Source organism: Solea senegalensis, linkage group LG12, assembly GCF_019176455.1.
Source record: "Solea senegalensis isolate Sse05_10M linkage group LG12, IFAPA_SoseM_1, whole genome shotgun sequence".
NCBI lineage: Eukaryota > Metazoa > Chordata > Actinopteri > Pleuronectiformes > Soleidae > Solea > Solea senegalensis.
In genome coordinates, this window is record NC_058032.1 from 18,263,258 (window position 1) to 18,279,451 (window position 16,194).

At 40.1% G+C, this 16,194-nt stretch overlaps 2 protein-coding genes across 2 annotated transcripts; one reads left to right on the forward strand and one right to left on the reverse strand.

Moving 5' to 3' along the window:
• Positions 1-7,081: 7,081 nt before the first annotated feature.
• nek12 (NIMA-related kinase 12) lies at positions 7,082-10,900 on the reverse strand. Its single transcript, XM_044039547.1, has 2 exons — positions 9,669-10,900; positions 7,082-8,693 (listed from the first exon to the last, which is right to left on the reverse strand). The coding sequence occupies exons 1-2, from the start codon at positions 10,753-10,755 to the stop codon at positions 8,512-8,514; spliced, it is 1,269 nt and encodes a 422-aa protein (XP_043895482.1). The 5' UTR covers positions 10,756-10,900; the 3' UTR covers positions 7,082-8,511.
• A 2,532-nt stretch (positions 10,901-13,432) lies between these two features.
• Positions 13,433-16,042, forward strand: pin4 (protein (peptidylprolyl cis/trans isomerase) NIMA-interacting, 4 (parvulin)). Its single transcript, XM_044039526.1, has 4 exons — positions 13,433-13,608; positions 13,745-13,812; positions 14,967-15,086; positions 15,800-16,042. Exons 1-4 carry the CDS (start codon positions 13,572-13,574, stop codon positions 15,956-15,958), a joined length of 384 nt encoding a protein of 127 aa, XP_043895461.1. The 5' UTR covers positions 13,433-13,571; the 3' UTR covers positions 15,959-16,042.
• The last annotated feature ends 152 nt before the right edge of the window (positions 16,043-16,194 follow it).

Below are 16,194 nucleotides of genomic sequence, written 5' to 3' on the forward strand. Positions count from 1 at the left end.
GGAGAAATAAGAGAACTTGCCATACTACTACAGTATTATTATTAACCATGGGTGACTTCATGGTTTCTACGTCACAGTATTAGTAAAGCTGATGAAATCTGCGGTAGTAATTTCTTGAGGTGTTTCTTTGACCTTGAATTGTCCCTCAGAAATAAATATAATACGTTTTCGGAATATAAAAAAAAAACTGCCAAAAACATGCAGATCAGGCAAATTGGACACTCTAAATTGACCGTCGGTGTGAGTGGATGGTTGTTCTCTATCTGTGGCCATATGTCAAAAGGCTGGGATTAGCAACAGCGACCCTCATGTGGACGACAAAGTGATTAAAGATGAGTGAGTGAGTGAGTGAGTGAGCCCTGAATATGTGAATACTGAAAAAGAAAAGGTGACCTTGACAAAATACGTTAAAAGTCCAGTGTGTAAGAATTACTGACCTATAGTGACCATATTTGGACAGTCTGTGTCCAAGAGGAAATTAATTGGGCTTGTAACCACAGAGTTACCGATTCAAGTCCTGGGAGAAAACCAATTTCCGATCCAATCACCCAATATCCCGTTGCTCCCCAGGTGCAAATTGGTTTGTGTGTGTTGACTTAGTAATTTGATAGGGCTGTTTTAAAACAAAATGTGATAAAAAAAGCTCCAACACTCCACTCCTCCCCTCCTTGTTGCCACTGCACAAACGTCACAGTTTTCATTTCATTCCAACTTTAATAATTGTAAGAGTGCTGCTACTGTTATGATACTCATGACATACAGCACTCAGTGGAGTAGAATGTAATAGACTGACAACAGGAGAACGTTCAAGTGAACGCTGAACCATCACTGGGTGAGCAGCCAATATGCAGTGAGCACCGCAGCTCAAACACTACAACTATTATTATATATTATATAGATACTCATTACATCCTCATCCTCTGTTCTTCAACAGCTGTCTCCTTCTTCTTCTCTTTCCTCTGTTTGTAAATGTGATGTCTGTAATCTGCTGAACTTGTTTCTGGACATGACACCTACTGTCTGTCTGTCCTGGGAGAGGTGTCCCTCCACTGTGGCTATTGCTGAGGTTTCTCACTTTTACCAGTTTTTGTGAGTTTTTCCTGATGTAAGGAAACTTCTACACTTCACTCAACAATAAACCACTGCATTATTATTATGCTTCTCAGGCTGTTTCTTTCTGTTACTGTACAGATATTTATACCAGCGAAATGTACAAGTAAAACACCAGTAAATTAATGTCAAATGTATTTTTATTACAGAAGAAATAAAATAAATGCACAGCAATTAAAGGTACAATGTCTAAAAGTTAGTCGTGAAGTTGCACATTGCAGCTGGAAATCACTCCCCTCATCATTCCCTTCCAGGTGTATTGGAGAACCTGTGTTAGCATCAAAATTCAAAAGATATAGTTTGTCCACTGTGGACTTCTGTGTAAAAAAAGTCTCATTCTGTGTTAATGAAAATCAATAATTCCTATCATGTGGGTGTACACCCACGAACAATTCAGTCGAATTTAATTTAATTTAATTTAATTTAATTTAATTTAATTTAATTTAATTTAATTTAATTTCACACTCCACCGTATTTGAATTGGACACGCAATCAGTGAACAGAGATTAGCCAAATAGGGTCAACTAAAACACACTTTCTGCAAGAACGTTTAGAACAATTATCTGACCCGAAAAGGATATTAGACATGCTATAGACACTCTTTACTGCACATTCTTATAGCCTCTGTATATACTGTGCATTTGAACATGGTAATGGGGAAAAAAACGCCACTATGTTCTGTGTTCTAGTGGTTAAAAAAAGGTGCAGTGAAATGTCCCTTTTGGTGTGAATTCACAAATACTGTAACAGAAATGTGATGAGCAGAGAGATAAGTTGTTGAGAGGAAGATGGTTCTGCTGAAGGCTTTTTCTCTCCACTGGTGCCAAACACTTCCTGATTGTTGAAAGCATCATCACTCACTAATATTGTTAGAATAAGTTTGCGACCTCACAATATGAAGACAATATATGTTGTGTGATTTTTATGCTTTACAAATAAAATCGAGCAGATTCAATCATTGATTTGAAGAACATCTTTGTTTTAGATCTTTTAGATCTTTGAGGCACTGTAGCTGCATGACTCACACTGCATTCTAGCAATGTGTGCATGTGGTTACGTTCAGTTTGCAGCTGTCATCATGGAAGTTTCTGGGGTGCATTTGTCATTAACACCATCAGTGGATGAAGAATCGGATGAGTGTGTCAGCAGGTGTCAACTTGTGGATGACTGAGGGGAAGGTTGGTGTCGCTGTGTTAGGGGAATCTTTGCTCAAGGAAAAGTGGCAGAAAGTGCTCGTTGCTCAGTTTCCTACTGCGTGAATACAGTCCACTAGTAGTTGTTTCACAAATCCTTATTTTTCTGGCCATTATCTCCATTTCCAGTTTTCTTGTTTTCTCTTTTTAATCCGATTTCAGAAGCTGTTGTGACAAAAATTGCCGTATGGTGTCTGATGAAGAAAAAAAGGTTGAATCAAAGTTGATTGTTGAAGCAAATGAAGGCGCATGAGAAAATCTGTACAGTTTATAGTTGGTGCTCGCACCCTAAGGGTTGTCTGTGCAGCTGGGAAAGATGACCAGGCAGGGACGGCAATTATGTGTGGGCATTGCTGAGACTACAAGTGTATAAAAAATTGGAAATGTACTAGGTACGAGTACGAGTACAAGTACAGTATGTGTGTGTATGTTAAAACAAGCAATAAATGAAAGCAAGTGTTATTTTCCATGACCATGCCCCCCTTTGGATGATATTAATATATCTATTATATATAGATATATTAATCATTAAGCTAAAGAAAATAACACATTTATTAAAAAAATTATACTTAGCATAATTAGCATATTAGCATACTACAAAAACATTTAAAAATGCATCCACCTGAAAAAGAACTACATTAAACCTGTAGGGTCAAGACAAATCAAGAATCAATTCAATCAAACAAGAATCTAAACACATCATCAACACTATTAAACTAAAGAAAATAACATAGATAACCTAGAAAAATACACTATAATAAAACACACTCATCATAATATTAATCATTAAAGCTAGAGGAAAAAACAGCATACAAACCATACAAACTCTGTAAGGCAATTCATATGTATAACATCGTCAAAAATAATCTAATACAAAACAAATATTCAAATATCATCATCACACATAGAAGTTGACACACGATCAGATGATTATCTTAGACCCATGTGCTTTGCACACAGTAGAGGGTCACCACCATGGAGAGGTTACTAGAACATATGACACACATAGGACAGATCATTTTCTATCACTTTATCCTCCACAAGGGGGCCGTGGGGGCCAGTCCTACACCCTGATACACCCTGGACGGGGTTGCCAGTCCATCACAGGACAAACACATAGAGACGAACAACCATTCACTCTCACACTCACACCTACGAGCAATTCATGGCACTTTTCCATGATTCAGGTCTAGTACTCCTCTTTATCAACTGGACTATACTCAGTTTGGTATCAGAAATTTGGCTGAACGGGTGGTGATTCGGCTCACGATCAACTACTTTCTGCAGTGCTGTCGCTAAATGAGCTAAATTAGAAAAGTCCCTTGTTAAATGTTGGAGATTAACGCATGTTTTCAGGATTTTGAAGTCTTTCCTGTGTCGGACGTCGCGCTCATGACTCAGTGACCGGCAGTCTGTTGACGTCACGTTTTATCTCGCTTGGAACCTCGCCAGAGCAGGCACTAAAAAAAACTACCAGCTACCAGATACTTCTGTCTCTACCTCATCTCCCTCTTGTCCTTTCTCTCCCTCCTTTCTGTCCCCCACCTCTCCTCTGTCCCCCATTTTTCCTTTCACCCCAACCGGTCGAGGCAGATGACCGCACATCTCTGAGCCTGGTTCTGTCAGAGATTTCTTCCTGTAAAGAGGGAGTTTTTTCTCTCCACTGATGCCTAGTGCTTGCTCATTGTGTGACCTATGTACAGTGCCTTGAGATAATGTACGTTATGATTTGGCGCTATACAAATAAAATTGAATTGAATTGAATTGAATACTATCACTGATGGAAAAACAAAAGAAAACGAGTCGAACTGAGCCGAGTAGTGCTAGAACTGTAAGTGTTAGAGTGTCCAATTAACCTCTGCATGGTTTTTTGACTGTGGGAGGAAACCGGAGAGAACTTGCAAACTATGTAGAGGATAGTGTGGTAATGAAAATGAATGACTATGAGATAATTGGGTCTGGAACACTGACACCTCAAAGACTCCCCGTCCCACATATCAGAATCCCAGAACCACAACCGATGTCCTGTAAAAGGAGTTTTGCGCAAACCACGCGACTTCCCATCCGTCTGGGGTGAGGATGATGGCGGCTGTGGACAGTGCCGCTTAACACTGACATCATCATCGATGCTAACTCATGGCTGATGATGTATACGGTTGGACTTTCTAGTCGATTAGGAAATGTTTTACCCATATCACCTCTGTCACAGCCTCACAGTGATGTTTGCATAACGGAACAACAACTGTGTGGGACCTTTTTGTTGTACTGCTTGTAAATGTAAAGTGAGTGAACCTGAGACTGCTGACTGCTGGAGTTTGGTAAAAGATGGTGTGGTGATAAAATGTGAATCTTACATTTCCGTTCAGTGAACGCCAACCTTTATGTCTGAAATCGTCTACAGCGTCAAAGCTTCAAAACGATGTACTCAGGCAATGCAGGATTGTGTTCAGGACAAAATATGACACTTGTAAAGTTTCTCACCCCCTCCTTCTGGCATAAACTCTTGTCAGGTCCAGTAGTCCTCATAGAGACCAAAACCGGGCCCAAATGAGACAGAAACTAATAAGGAGCTGGATTGGTTTAGAGCTAAGATTTGAATTGTGGTTCGGGTAAGGTTAGGTTTGGGCATTGTTTCAGCTGTCCAAATGAATAGAAGTTAATGTTAATGTTCTTAAAAGGATGACTGTGCAAAGCTGTGTGTGTATGAGTGTACAGGTATTACTAACGTTGTGGGGGACCATTATGGGGACTTGTCATCCTTATGGGGACAAAAAGCAAGTCCCCATAACATAAATTACTACATTTTAAGGTGAAGACATGTTTTAAGGTTAGGGTCAGGGTTAGGATTAGGCCAATAGTTATGATCTTTAAGGTTAGAGTAAGTCTTCAGGAAGTGAATGTAAGTCAGTGCAATATCCTCTGAAGTCATGGTGAGAGTGTGTGTGTGTGTGTGCATAAATGACATGTTATGTGGTTAGGATTAGGTTATGGTTAGGCCAGTAGGCTAGAGTAAGTCTCCAGAAAATGAATGTAAGTCAATGTAACGTCCTCTGAAGTCATGGAAACCATGGAAATGTGTGTGTGTGTGTGTGTGTGTGAAAATGCACACACTTTCAGAAAAGGATTTAAAGTGTGAACTCTACTGATTTGAAATGAAGTTCCTGCCAACGTGGCAATGTCAACAAATGGCGTATTTCCAGTGGCTCTACTCGCCTCGGCACGGTTTAGGTTGCATTTCCACTACAAAAAGTACCTACTCAACATGGGCGGAGTCATCATTGCACAGCTACATGAAACTGCAGTAACTTTGTCTTACACGGGACACACACACACACATATATGAGTGACTAGTGACTTCAGTGTAACTGAATCAAAGCACTAGAATCAGTAGCACAGACTCCGTCTGACACAGTCACTGGACTGAAACACAGCGGCAGTGGGATGCCGGTCGCGGACCAGACTCCTCTGTTAAACATTGAGATTTTAGGCATTTCCCTGGCGATTAACCCATGTGTTTAGGATCATTAAGTAGTTTTAACTGATCTACAGTTTGGCTTGATTTCTGTGTCAGATGTCTCCAGAGCACAGACTCCTACTCCACAGACTACAGCAGCAGGGTCTGTGATGCCGCTCCCTGTCCCAAAATTCACCAGACTCCTCTGTTACATATATATTTCCCTGGCAGTTGTTGGAGATTAACCCACGTTTTTGGGATTGTTAAGTTGTTTTAACTGATCTACTGTACCTATTCAGCATGCTTGGAACCTCGCCGGAGCAGGTACTAAAAATAGTATGTGGCGAGTAGAGCCGGTGGAAATACACCAAAATTGAGTCATGTGACATCCAGAGCTCCATTGTCACTACTATGGCTTGATTCCCATCTCTGCTAGTCTACATGCCGATGTGTCCTCGGGCAAGACACTTAACCCCACGTTGCTCCTGACGGCTGTGCCGGCAGCATGTGAATGGGTATAAAAGATGTGTGATGGAAAAAGGTGCTGTATGAATGTGTGAGTGAATGGGTGAATGACAAAACTGTAGTGTAAAAGCAGTGTGAAGAGTAGAAAAAAAAGTGCTATATAAATACAGACCATTTACTATCTTGAGTTAAATATACCTAATGAAATGAAATTGATCAAAATGAAATGCTCTGGGTCAGTACAGTAACGTGGCTCCCTACTGCATGTGTCTAAGGTCTGGAAAAGGGAGTTCCATATGTATTACATATGATATCTGTGTTCTACTCTACTTGTTTCTGGTTTGGTTCTCAGGGCAACACAGTTGGTGGAGTAGTTAGCACTCTTTATGGGGCCTTTATGCATGGAGTGTGGGTTCTCTGGTTTCCTGCCACAGTCCAAAAACATACAGATTTTGGGATTAGGCAAATTGGACACTCTAAATTGACCATAGGTGTGAGTGAGAGAGTGTTTGTCTCGATGTGGCCGCTTTGATGGACTGGTGACCTGTCCAGCTGGGATTGGCACCAGCGCCCCCTTGCGACCCTCATGTGGAGAACAAAGTGGTAGAAGATGAATGATCTGAAGTGTGGTGCAAATCTGCAATTTAACCAGAAAATGTGAAGAAAAAAAAAAGTGTATTTCATTAAAGCTTTCTCGAGAAAGAACAGATACTCACAAGAGGAATGTTTACAGGATGTGCAGCTAATATATCCCTCTATAGAGAAAAGATAGATCTTTATCAGTGGAGACATAGAAACATGACAAGCGAAAGCATGAGACATGAGGAAGCTAATTAAAAAGTCATGCAAAAGTTCACTCTTGAAGTTTCAGTCTTGTATTTTACCCTTAGATGAGTCACTTTCTCTTAGTTATCAGTTATTATAGATACTGTGTAGTGGGTGGAGTGGGGGGGGCACAGAGATAAGGAGAATCACTCACTAAACATAGGTCTGCAATCATAAAACATTTAATAAATGTTTCTCCTGTCATCTCTCGTGTGAGAAGGAGAAAAATTCAGACCTCATTCATTCTGATAACTCAGGTGTTGTGTGTATGTTTGTGGCAAGAATTACAAACATTTGCCTCACAAATAATGAACTAAAGGTATGTAACGTCGATTGTTCTCTTGCTCAGGTTGAACGGTTTGGAGACAAAGTAAAAGAGTCCAGGTTGAGATGCACACGCTGAATTGGGAAAGTGATTATAGTGGACAAAGGAGGTTGAAGATGGAGCTGCAGGGCAGGAGGAAAAGATGAAAACCACAGGGAAGGTTCAGAGGACATGAGGACAGTTGGTGAGCCAAAGAGGACATAAGCGAGTGGGCAGGACGGAGGCAGATGATCCGCTGTGGCGACCCCTAAACGGAGAAGCCAAAAAATAATTATTCTGCCAACTTTAAGTTTCTTAGTATACGGTAAATTACAATGACAGAGGATGTTTGCAACGTCCAAACAATAAAACAGACAGAAAAATGTAGCATATGAAGCCAACATCATTTTGTTCATTAAGCGTGAGTAAAAAAGTAAAAAAGAGTAAAAGAGTAAAAGCAAAGATGAGTGATTCTCAAAGTGTCTCTCGTTGGTTTGTGCAGTATGTGAAGTAATTATAGAAAAGTAGGAAATATTCAGACAGTGTAGAAAACGTTATTTACTGATACTGAAATGAGACTGGAACAGTGTGTTAAAGTTACTGCACAGATAAAATCTGCTACACTCACACGCTCATATCATTAGTTTGTTTTTTTACGTTTGCATTTGCGTGGCATATGATGTATATATATATATATATAGATAGATAGATAGATAGATATAGTCATCATCTGTGTTAGACTTGTCAGGGGAGAATTTAAATAATAACGCATTCCTTATCTTTGTGGCAAGCTGCAAATACCACATATTTCCTTTGAGGACATAACCACAGGCATGTTTTTGCTTCTTTCTGCTTTTCATCCAAAGATAAAATCATAGAAATGATTCATTCCGAATGCATAAGATTAGACAAAAAAAAAATATATATATAGTTATATATATATATTACACTGATATATAATAGATAAGACAAGTCCCCTGGTAGTCACACAGTAATATTTTATATGAAATAGTGATTCCAATCTATAAAGTGACATTTGTGTTTATCTCTCCATCACTGAGCAGTTAAAATGCACATAAGCACTTGCACTTCACAGTTCACTGTTTTATCTCCTTCAGTCTCCTCATGTCTGACCGTGGTCCAACAGTGATGTCGAGCTCCTAAGGTTGGAAAGGTGCTTTCAGGCCTTTCAGTGTCACTGTCACTCCTCCAGCATCACAGAGCTGAAACTCATCCACTCCTTCATCGTGGACAAAGTCTGCTTCATCCTCATCATCTTCCTTCTCCTCAGCTTCCTCAAAGTCATCAGGGTAGTCAACTTGTTCAGGAACATCGGGAGATGCTGTGGGAGTGAGAGAGAGAGGGAGAGAGAGAGAGAGAACATGCTCAGCAATTGCCAAGAATAATAACAACTTTGCTCATTTTCTCTGAGGTCTTTAGTGAGGGGGGGGGAGACTACTTTTTGGATAATATGACTTAAAAAAGAATATCTTGGTTATTTTAAGTTGCACACAGGTTGTTTCTCTGAGCTCATATGTTCTTATAAGATGTTTGTGCTTCTCAAATGAGAGTAACACAACACTGCAAATACACACAACTGAAATATCTACTGTTTATGATTGATAGTATATATATTATCATTATAATTATTATTATCATTATAGTATATGCTTAAAAGAGCCTTTCTGCATGGCGTTTCATGTTCTCCCCGTGTGTGCATGGGTTTTCAGTCCAGGCAGATGGTTGTTTGTCTCTATATGTCCCTCCCTGTGATGGACTGGCAGTCTGTCCAGGGTGTACCCCACCTATCGCCCTATATGTCAGCTGAGACCCTCCAGTAGAAGACGGAAGGATGGATGGATGCTTTAAAGTAAGATAATACCTGGTTTATTTCTTGTTGATGTTTAATGAATATGTGTGTGTTAGAAACAATGAAATTGCCTGGAAATATTAAATTGTATTGTGTATTTCACTAATTTATTCAATTATATAATTATAATAAATATGATGAGTATAAATTAGGTACATTGGTCACTCTAAATTGACCATAGGTGTGAATGTGAGAGCGAATGGCTGTTTGTTTCTGTGTGGCCCTGCGATGCGATGGACTGGCGACCTGTCCAGGGTGTACCCTGCTTATCGCCCTATGTCAGATGAGATTGGCACAGGACAGCAGAGCAACTGAGTGGCATAGTTGAGCTACGGTTAATATAACACTTTTGATAATGTGTCACTATACATCATCCACACTTCAAAATAACTTATCTATCCCTTTAATCTAAGCAAAGGATCAAGTAACCCTTGGTAACTGCATTACCAGTGGACTGAGAACTGCTTCTCCTGGGAGAGCCTGAGTGTCCACTGCTGTCTTCTGAAGAGGACAAACTCTCGTCCTCGTCAAAGTCCTCGGGATAGTGGCACACGGCGTCACAGTGGGTTTGTCCTCCACGACACAAAGCACCACGATCCTTCTCCTCGTCACTGACACTGCCCTTCACTGAGTGGGACGGGCTGAGGTTGTGTGAGGAGTTTCCTTCTACACTGAAGTCACAGATGTTTCCCTCAGGCTGAATCACAGGAGCACTGACAGTGACACTCTCTATGTGAGCCTGCATGTAGGGACTGCTTAGTATACAGGCAGCACTGGGCCTGTTTTCTGGGTTGAGGCAGAGCATCATTTTGATGGAGGAGTTGATTTCGTCTGAGTACACGTTAGGCACGGGCTCGTACTCTCCTCTGGTGATCTTGTGTAACAGACTCAGGAGGTTTGAGGCCGTGAACGGAGGCCTTAGGGCACAGATCTCATAAAGCAGACAGCCGAGGGCCCACATATCAGACTTGGAGCTGTAGGGGAGATCCTGACAAAGCTCAGGACTCAGGTAGCTGGGTGTCCCAACACACGTGGATGCCATGTCAGTCGTGTTGCTCAGTACTCTGGAAATCCCAAAGTCCCCCAGTTTGACCTCGCCTTGCTTCGTTAGCAGCACATTTGAGGTTTTGATGTCCCTGTGTAGTATTTTAAGTGTGTGTATGTAATTTAAAGCCATGGCCACCTGCACGAACCAGCCCATCACAGTGTCCTCTGAGAAAAACTCCCCTGTTTCCCTCTGTTTGACCTTGTCATCTAGCGTGCCACCATCACAGTAGGTCATCACGATGTAAATGAATCCGTCTTCCGGGCTGACAAACGCATCGCTGCATGTCACTATGTGACGGTGCTCCAGCCTCCTGATGATCTCAGCCTCGTGCAGAAGCACTGCCCTCTGTGAGGAGATCGCTGTCCTCGCGCCCTTCACCTTCACTCTCTTCACCGCGTGCAGGCTCTTCCGCTCCACGTGCCGCATCAGGAACACGTCCGCTGCTCCTCCGCGACCCAAACACGTCACCTGCTCGTACTTGTCCATGTTTGCTCCCGCGCCGACGACCACCGCGGGTCGTTTTGAAAAAGCCAGACCAATGTAGAGGTCTGTCCTTGGCGGTGGGGGTTACAACACAGGAAGGCAACAGACGGGATTGTTTGTGTCGACTGTTGTTGCCATGGTAACCGCCTGGTCCTACCGCCGAGGAACTGTAAAATGCGAACAAAACCTGTTCTGCTCGTGTCACAGACTCAGTCATTTCCTTCGGCATTTTAAACTACATTAGATTAGATTCAGTGTTATTGTCAGTGAAGTTTGGCATCCAATTCGAAGGTAAATACATTAGAAAATGGTGCAAACATGTGTTTATACACACATTATAGAATATAAGCAGAGGTGGGTAGAGTAGCCAAAAAATAAAAAAATATAAAGTAATAGTACTGTGACATTAAAATAATAATTACTCGAGTAAGAGTAAAAAAAAGTGTGCAGTGAAAAGACTACTCAAGTACTCAAGAGTACAAGTACTGAGTTTCTCCGGATTTATTTTTGAAATATTCAGAGCAACACAAATGGCACACAACATAATACAAAACAGCAATGTACTGTCATTTAGCCAAATGGAATGGCGTAAAAGTACTGTTCTTTCTTTAAATATATACTCAAGTAAAAGTAAAAGTATGTTGCAATAAAACTACCCCTAAAATTACAATTTATCCAAAAAGTTACTCAAGTATTTGTAACAGAGTAAATGTAGCATGTTACTACCCACCTCTGAATATAAGGTGGTATAAAGTGTATAGTATACACTTTCCCTATAAGCAGTGGTGTGTGCAGACATTTAAGGGACAGGGGCTTGAAAAGAGGCACCATTAGGATTATTCATTGACAAAATACAATGGAAAACATACACATATTAAAACTACTGTTGTTCTACTCAAATTAAATATTGTGGGCATTAACACCTACTTTTAACTGAGAACTGAGGTCGCATAACAAAAAACGTAATCCCGGATTATGACAAGATCAGGGGGGCCAGCGGTCCATCTGTGCACGGCCATACTAACAAGATATAGCCCATGTGTTATAATTGATGAATCATCTTGTCTGACTGGCATCCTCACATATATGAGAAGAGAGTGATGATGAGGCTTCAGATGACTCTGCTGTGGTTTCATATGCTGATGCTGCTTCATTTATCTCCAAGCTCATCAGTCACGAGACTCCACAGCAGTACCTCAAGTTGAACCACTGCAAGATAGTAATTCAAACGGTTTTTAATATGTATCTTTCAACATCTACATGCTGCCTCCAGCTCAGATCAGAAAATATGACGTCTCATATCACACCTATGCAGATGACATTATATTTCAGTGTCATCACATGACTATAACGACAGTCCCTAAATGCCACTGAGTAAGTGTATTCATCAATTTTCCAGGTCAATGCAGACTAGACAGAAGTGATTGTTTTTGGCCCCAAAAATGGTCAAAGGTCAGTGCTCACCTTGACTCCATGTCATTGAAAGCATCTTGGTGTAATTATTGTCTCAGACCTGAATTTCAGCAACCACTTAGAAGCTATTACTAAGTCTAAGTCTGCCTATTACTACCTGAAGAACATTGCAAGGATCCATTGTTTTTCTGTCCAAACTAGACACAAAAAAATGTGTTTGTGCTTTCATTTTCAGCAGACTAGATTATTGGCATGGTGTCTTTACAGGTATTAACAAAAAAATCAATCAGGCAGCATGCAACTGGTCCAGAATACTAGATGGTATCTATCCTTTGATCATCTGTCTTTCTTTGTACATCAATGTTATCATATTTAAGTGAGCAATAGTCTGAACAGGGGTCTCCAACGAGTAGCTCACAAGCTACCAGTTCCTTTCCAAATAGCTCGCCAAAGGTTTCAATAATGAAACACAACTAATACTAAAATTATTATTTGCCAATTAGCTGTCAAACAGTTGCTCTGCTGTCAGCTTGATGAGTGTGTGTGCCAACTCAAAGTTGTTGACTTAATGCAGTGCCAGTCTGCTCACTAAATGGAAATACCCAGAATACATCATACATACAGCTGTACATATGGCTACTCTTGTGAGTGACACAGTGACATTTTAAACTCAGAAAAAACTGAGGTCATTATACTTGGCCCTAAACACCTCAGAGAAAAACTTTCCGATCACATTGTCACCATGGCTTCCAGTTCCACTGTGAGGAACCTTGGAGTTACTTTTGACCAGGAAATGTCTTTTGATTCACACATAAAACTAATTTCCAGAACAGCCTTCTTCCACCTGCGGAACATTATGAAAATTAGAAACATTCTGTCTTTACAGGATGCTGAAAAACTAGTTCATGCTTTTGTTACATCTAGATTAGATTACTGTAACTCCTTATTATCAGGATGTTCCAACAAGTCTGTTAGAACCCTTCAGTTCATTCAAAATGCTGCAGCATAAGTTCTGACAGGAACTAGAAAGAGAGACCATATAACTCCAGTGTTAGCTTCTCTACACTGGCTCCCCGTACAGTTTAGTTTAGTTTCTCCCCCCCATAAATGTTAAAAAAAAAAACACGAGTAGCTCTCGGCCATTTTTATTTTGTCAAAGAAGCTCAGAAGAAAAAAGGTTGGAGACCCCTGGTCTGGACTGCAGTTATGTAGTAATAACGAAATAATAACACTAGGTGGCGGTGTACACTTCAACTGGCTGTACTCTGCCAATAGCAGTCAGAAGAAGAAGAAGAGCTGGTGACTCTCTGCGCATGTGAAGCACAAGAGTAAATGAGTGGATGTGTTTTCTCGTATTTTTTTTTAAAAAACAATATCTTTTCGAATTCAGTTTACCGTAGAATAAAATGCCACCAAAGGGTAAAGGTGGGAAAGGAGGTAAAGGTGAGTTAGCTGTGAACAGTTTGTTGTGCGTGTCGTGTGTTTTTAGCTCAGCCTCATTTTACTCGCCTCAGCTGTATGTTTCTGTACAATAGCATGTGTTAACGTCACTTGTTGTGTTATTAATGACACCGTGTAGGAGCTGCTTCAGGAGGTGCAGACGCCGACAAGAAAGATAAGGCACCAAAGGGAGGCACTGCTGTGAAGGTAACAGCTAATGTCTGTATGTTGTCATGTTGTTGTCGTAAACGAATACTGCCCTCCTCCTTCTCCTCCCACAGCAACACACTGTTTTATTACTAAACTATGACTATTTTTTACTTTAAGTATAGATAGTCTAAATGAAAAATAGTTTATTACTTACACGTAATCAATAATGAATAATACATCAACACAAGTACATAATATACATTTGAAGTGTCTCAAATGAGAAATATGTTTTTTTCATTATGGGACACAACAACACAAAGACACTAGGAATCAAACCGCTAGCCTTCTGGTCGGAGGATGACATGCTTGGCCACTGACTCACAGCCATTTATCTATTAGGAAAGTATCAGTATGTGTCATACACACATCAACACACTGCATTAATAAATTCCATTTAGAGTGAATATTCACAGTGTGTCATCTCTTGAAAGTATTAAATAGAGCAATGGATAATCATTGAAAAGTATTTGTAAATAATAGTAATTCACATTTATAAAGAGTCAAAAAATAATAGTGAGAAGCAGGGGGCGACCATGATCCGGGCCTGGGTGCAGCCATGATTTGAGGCCCCTAGAGATTCAGTAAAACGTCCTAGACCCATGTTCACATTTATCCATGACCAAAAATGTTACACAGTAAACACATAATGTTGACATTATAACATTTACAAACAAAGAATTTGCTTAGGTATTTTGGTCCAGAATACAATGACAAGAAGATGGAGTATAGATTCAAAGGATTTGGTATCATTTTGTCTATGATCTATGGTATCAGTATTGATCAAAATTGTTATGGCCATAACTGAGAACAAATAATAAAACATATACCAATACAATGTGAGTAATCATATTTAATTTAAATGTTTTACCCCTAAACAAAAAATATATTTCAGTGAATTTGGTTGATGGTAGAAGTTTTTTTATCTGCTCCTCTATCACATCTGAAAGGTTTTATCTGGTGTCTGATAGAATTTTATGATTATGTTTTGTTAAATGTTCTGACTTTTGTGGTTTTACTTTTATTATATGCATTTTACATTTATGCTGTAAACCAAAAGCAAAACAACAGATACTAAAGAGCTGTAGTTTGCAACAAATCTGGGGTTTAGTTCTCGATTTCTAACCCCTTTGGTTGTCTGTGGTTCCCTGCAGGTTCGACACATCCTCTGTGAAAAACATGGGAAATGCATGGAAGCAATGGAGAAACTGAAGGCGGGAGTCCGTTTCAGTGAAGTAGCAACACAATACAGTGAAGACAAAGCTAGACAAGGAGTAAGAACATGTTGCTTGTCTAATATCTGTTTATGCCATGACGTGATATTTGTAGTAGGAAAATCCCAGCACATGGGCTGCATTCCATTTATTATTGTTTTCCAGCATCTGAATTGAGACATGATCTTACATGTGCTTTTCTAAACTAAGAATATTTAAAAGTGATTGTCCAGTTTATTTATGTGTGTGGTTGTTTGAGGAATTGACACATATTCAGCATCTTCCGTACAGCTGACTGCACTCCGTGTGCCCTCCGTGTGCCCTCTTACAAAATGATTAAAAACTTAGGTTTCCTGTCTATTGGTGAGAGAAAGTGCCAGATATTGTAGGCTTAAGTTGGCATAGATTAGTTTAAGTGAGCCTTATGTTAATAGATAATTATGGTATAGATATTGAAGATGCTAAATAATGTACAATACTGTTCTACAGCTAACAGTGAGTCCTTATGGGTAACAAATTGAGAAAATATTGATGAATAACTCACAGGTTAAATGTTAGGTTAAAGGATTAGCACATCTCTGTACGTCTTCTGCTTATTCATGTGCACCCTATCTCAACACCTACGCTGATGCATTCTTGGGCTACAGGAAACTTTGATGAAATTCCGGCTATTTTTAGTACAGTTACATCTTTGTTGCTCATGTCGTGTCACTTTTTTCTCACTCGTGCCCATATTAGGAGCATACTGTGACTAAGTGTTGTGTCTGTGACAGGGTGACCTGGGTTGGATGACGCGAGGATCGATGGTCGGACCTTTCCAGGATGCAGCATTTGCCCTACCCATCAGTGCCATGGATAAACCAGTCTACACAGACCCTCCCGTCAAGACTAAGTTTGGGTACCACATCATTATGGTTGAGGGGAAAAAGTGATGTGACAATGCACAGCAATATTTTACACTTTACATTTTTGTCAAATTGATGAACATTTTTTTGATTTATATTCTGTGTTGATAAAGAATAAAAAACACAATCCAGAGGGTAACACTGTTAGGTTTCTCTTCCTCTTTTATTACACCCACATCATCACCAGGGGTTTCCCATCTTTCAGAAACTCAAACAAATTGGCCTATTAATATGATTTCAATTTCTGTTGTAGAAAATATGTG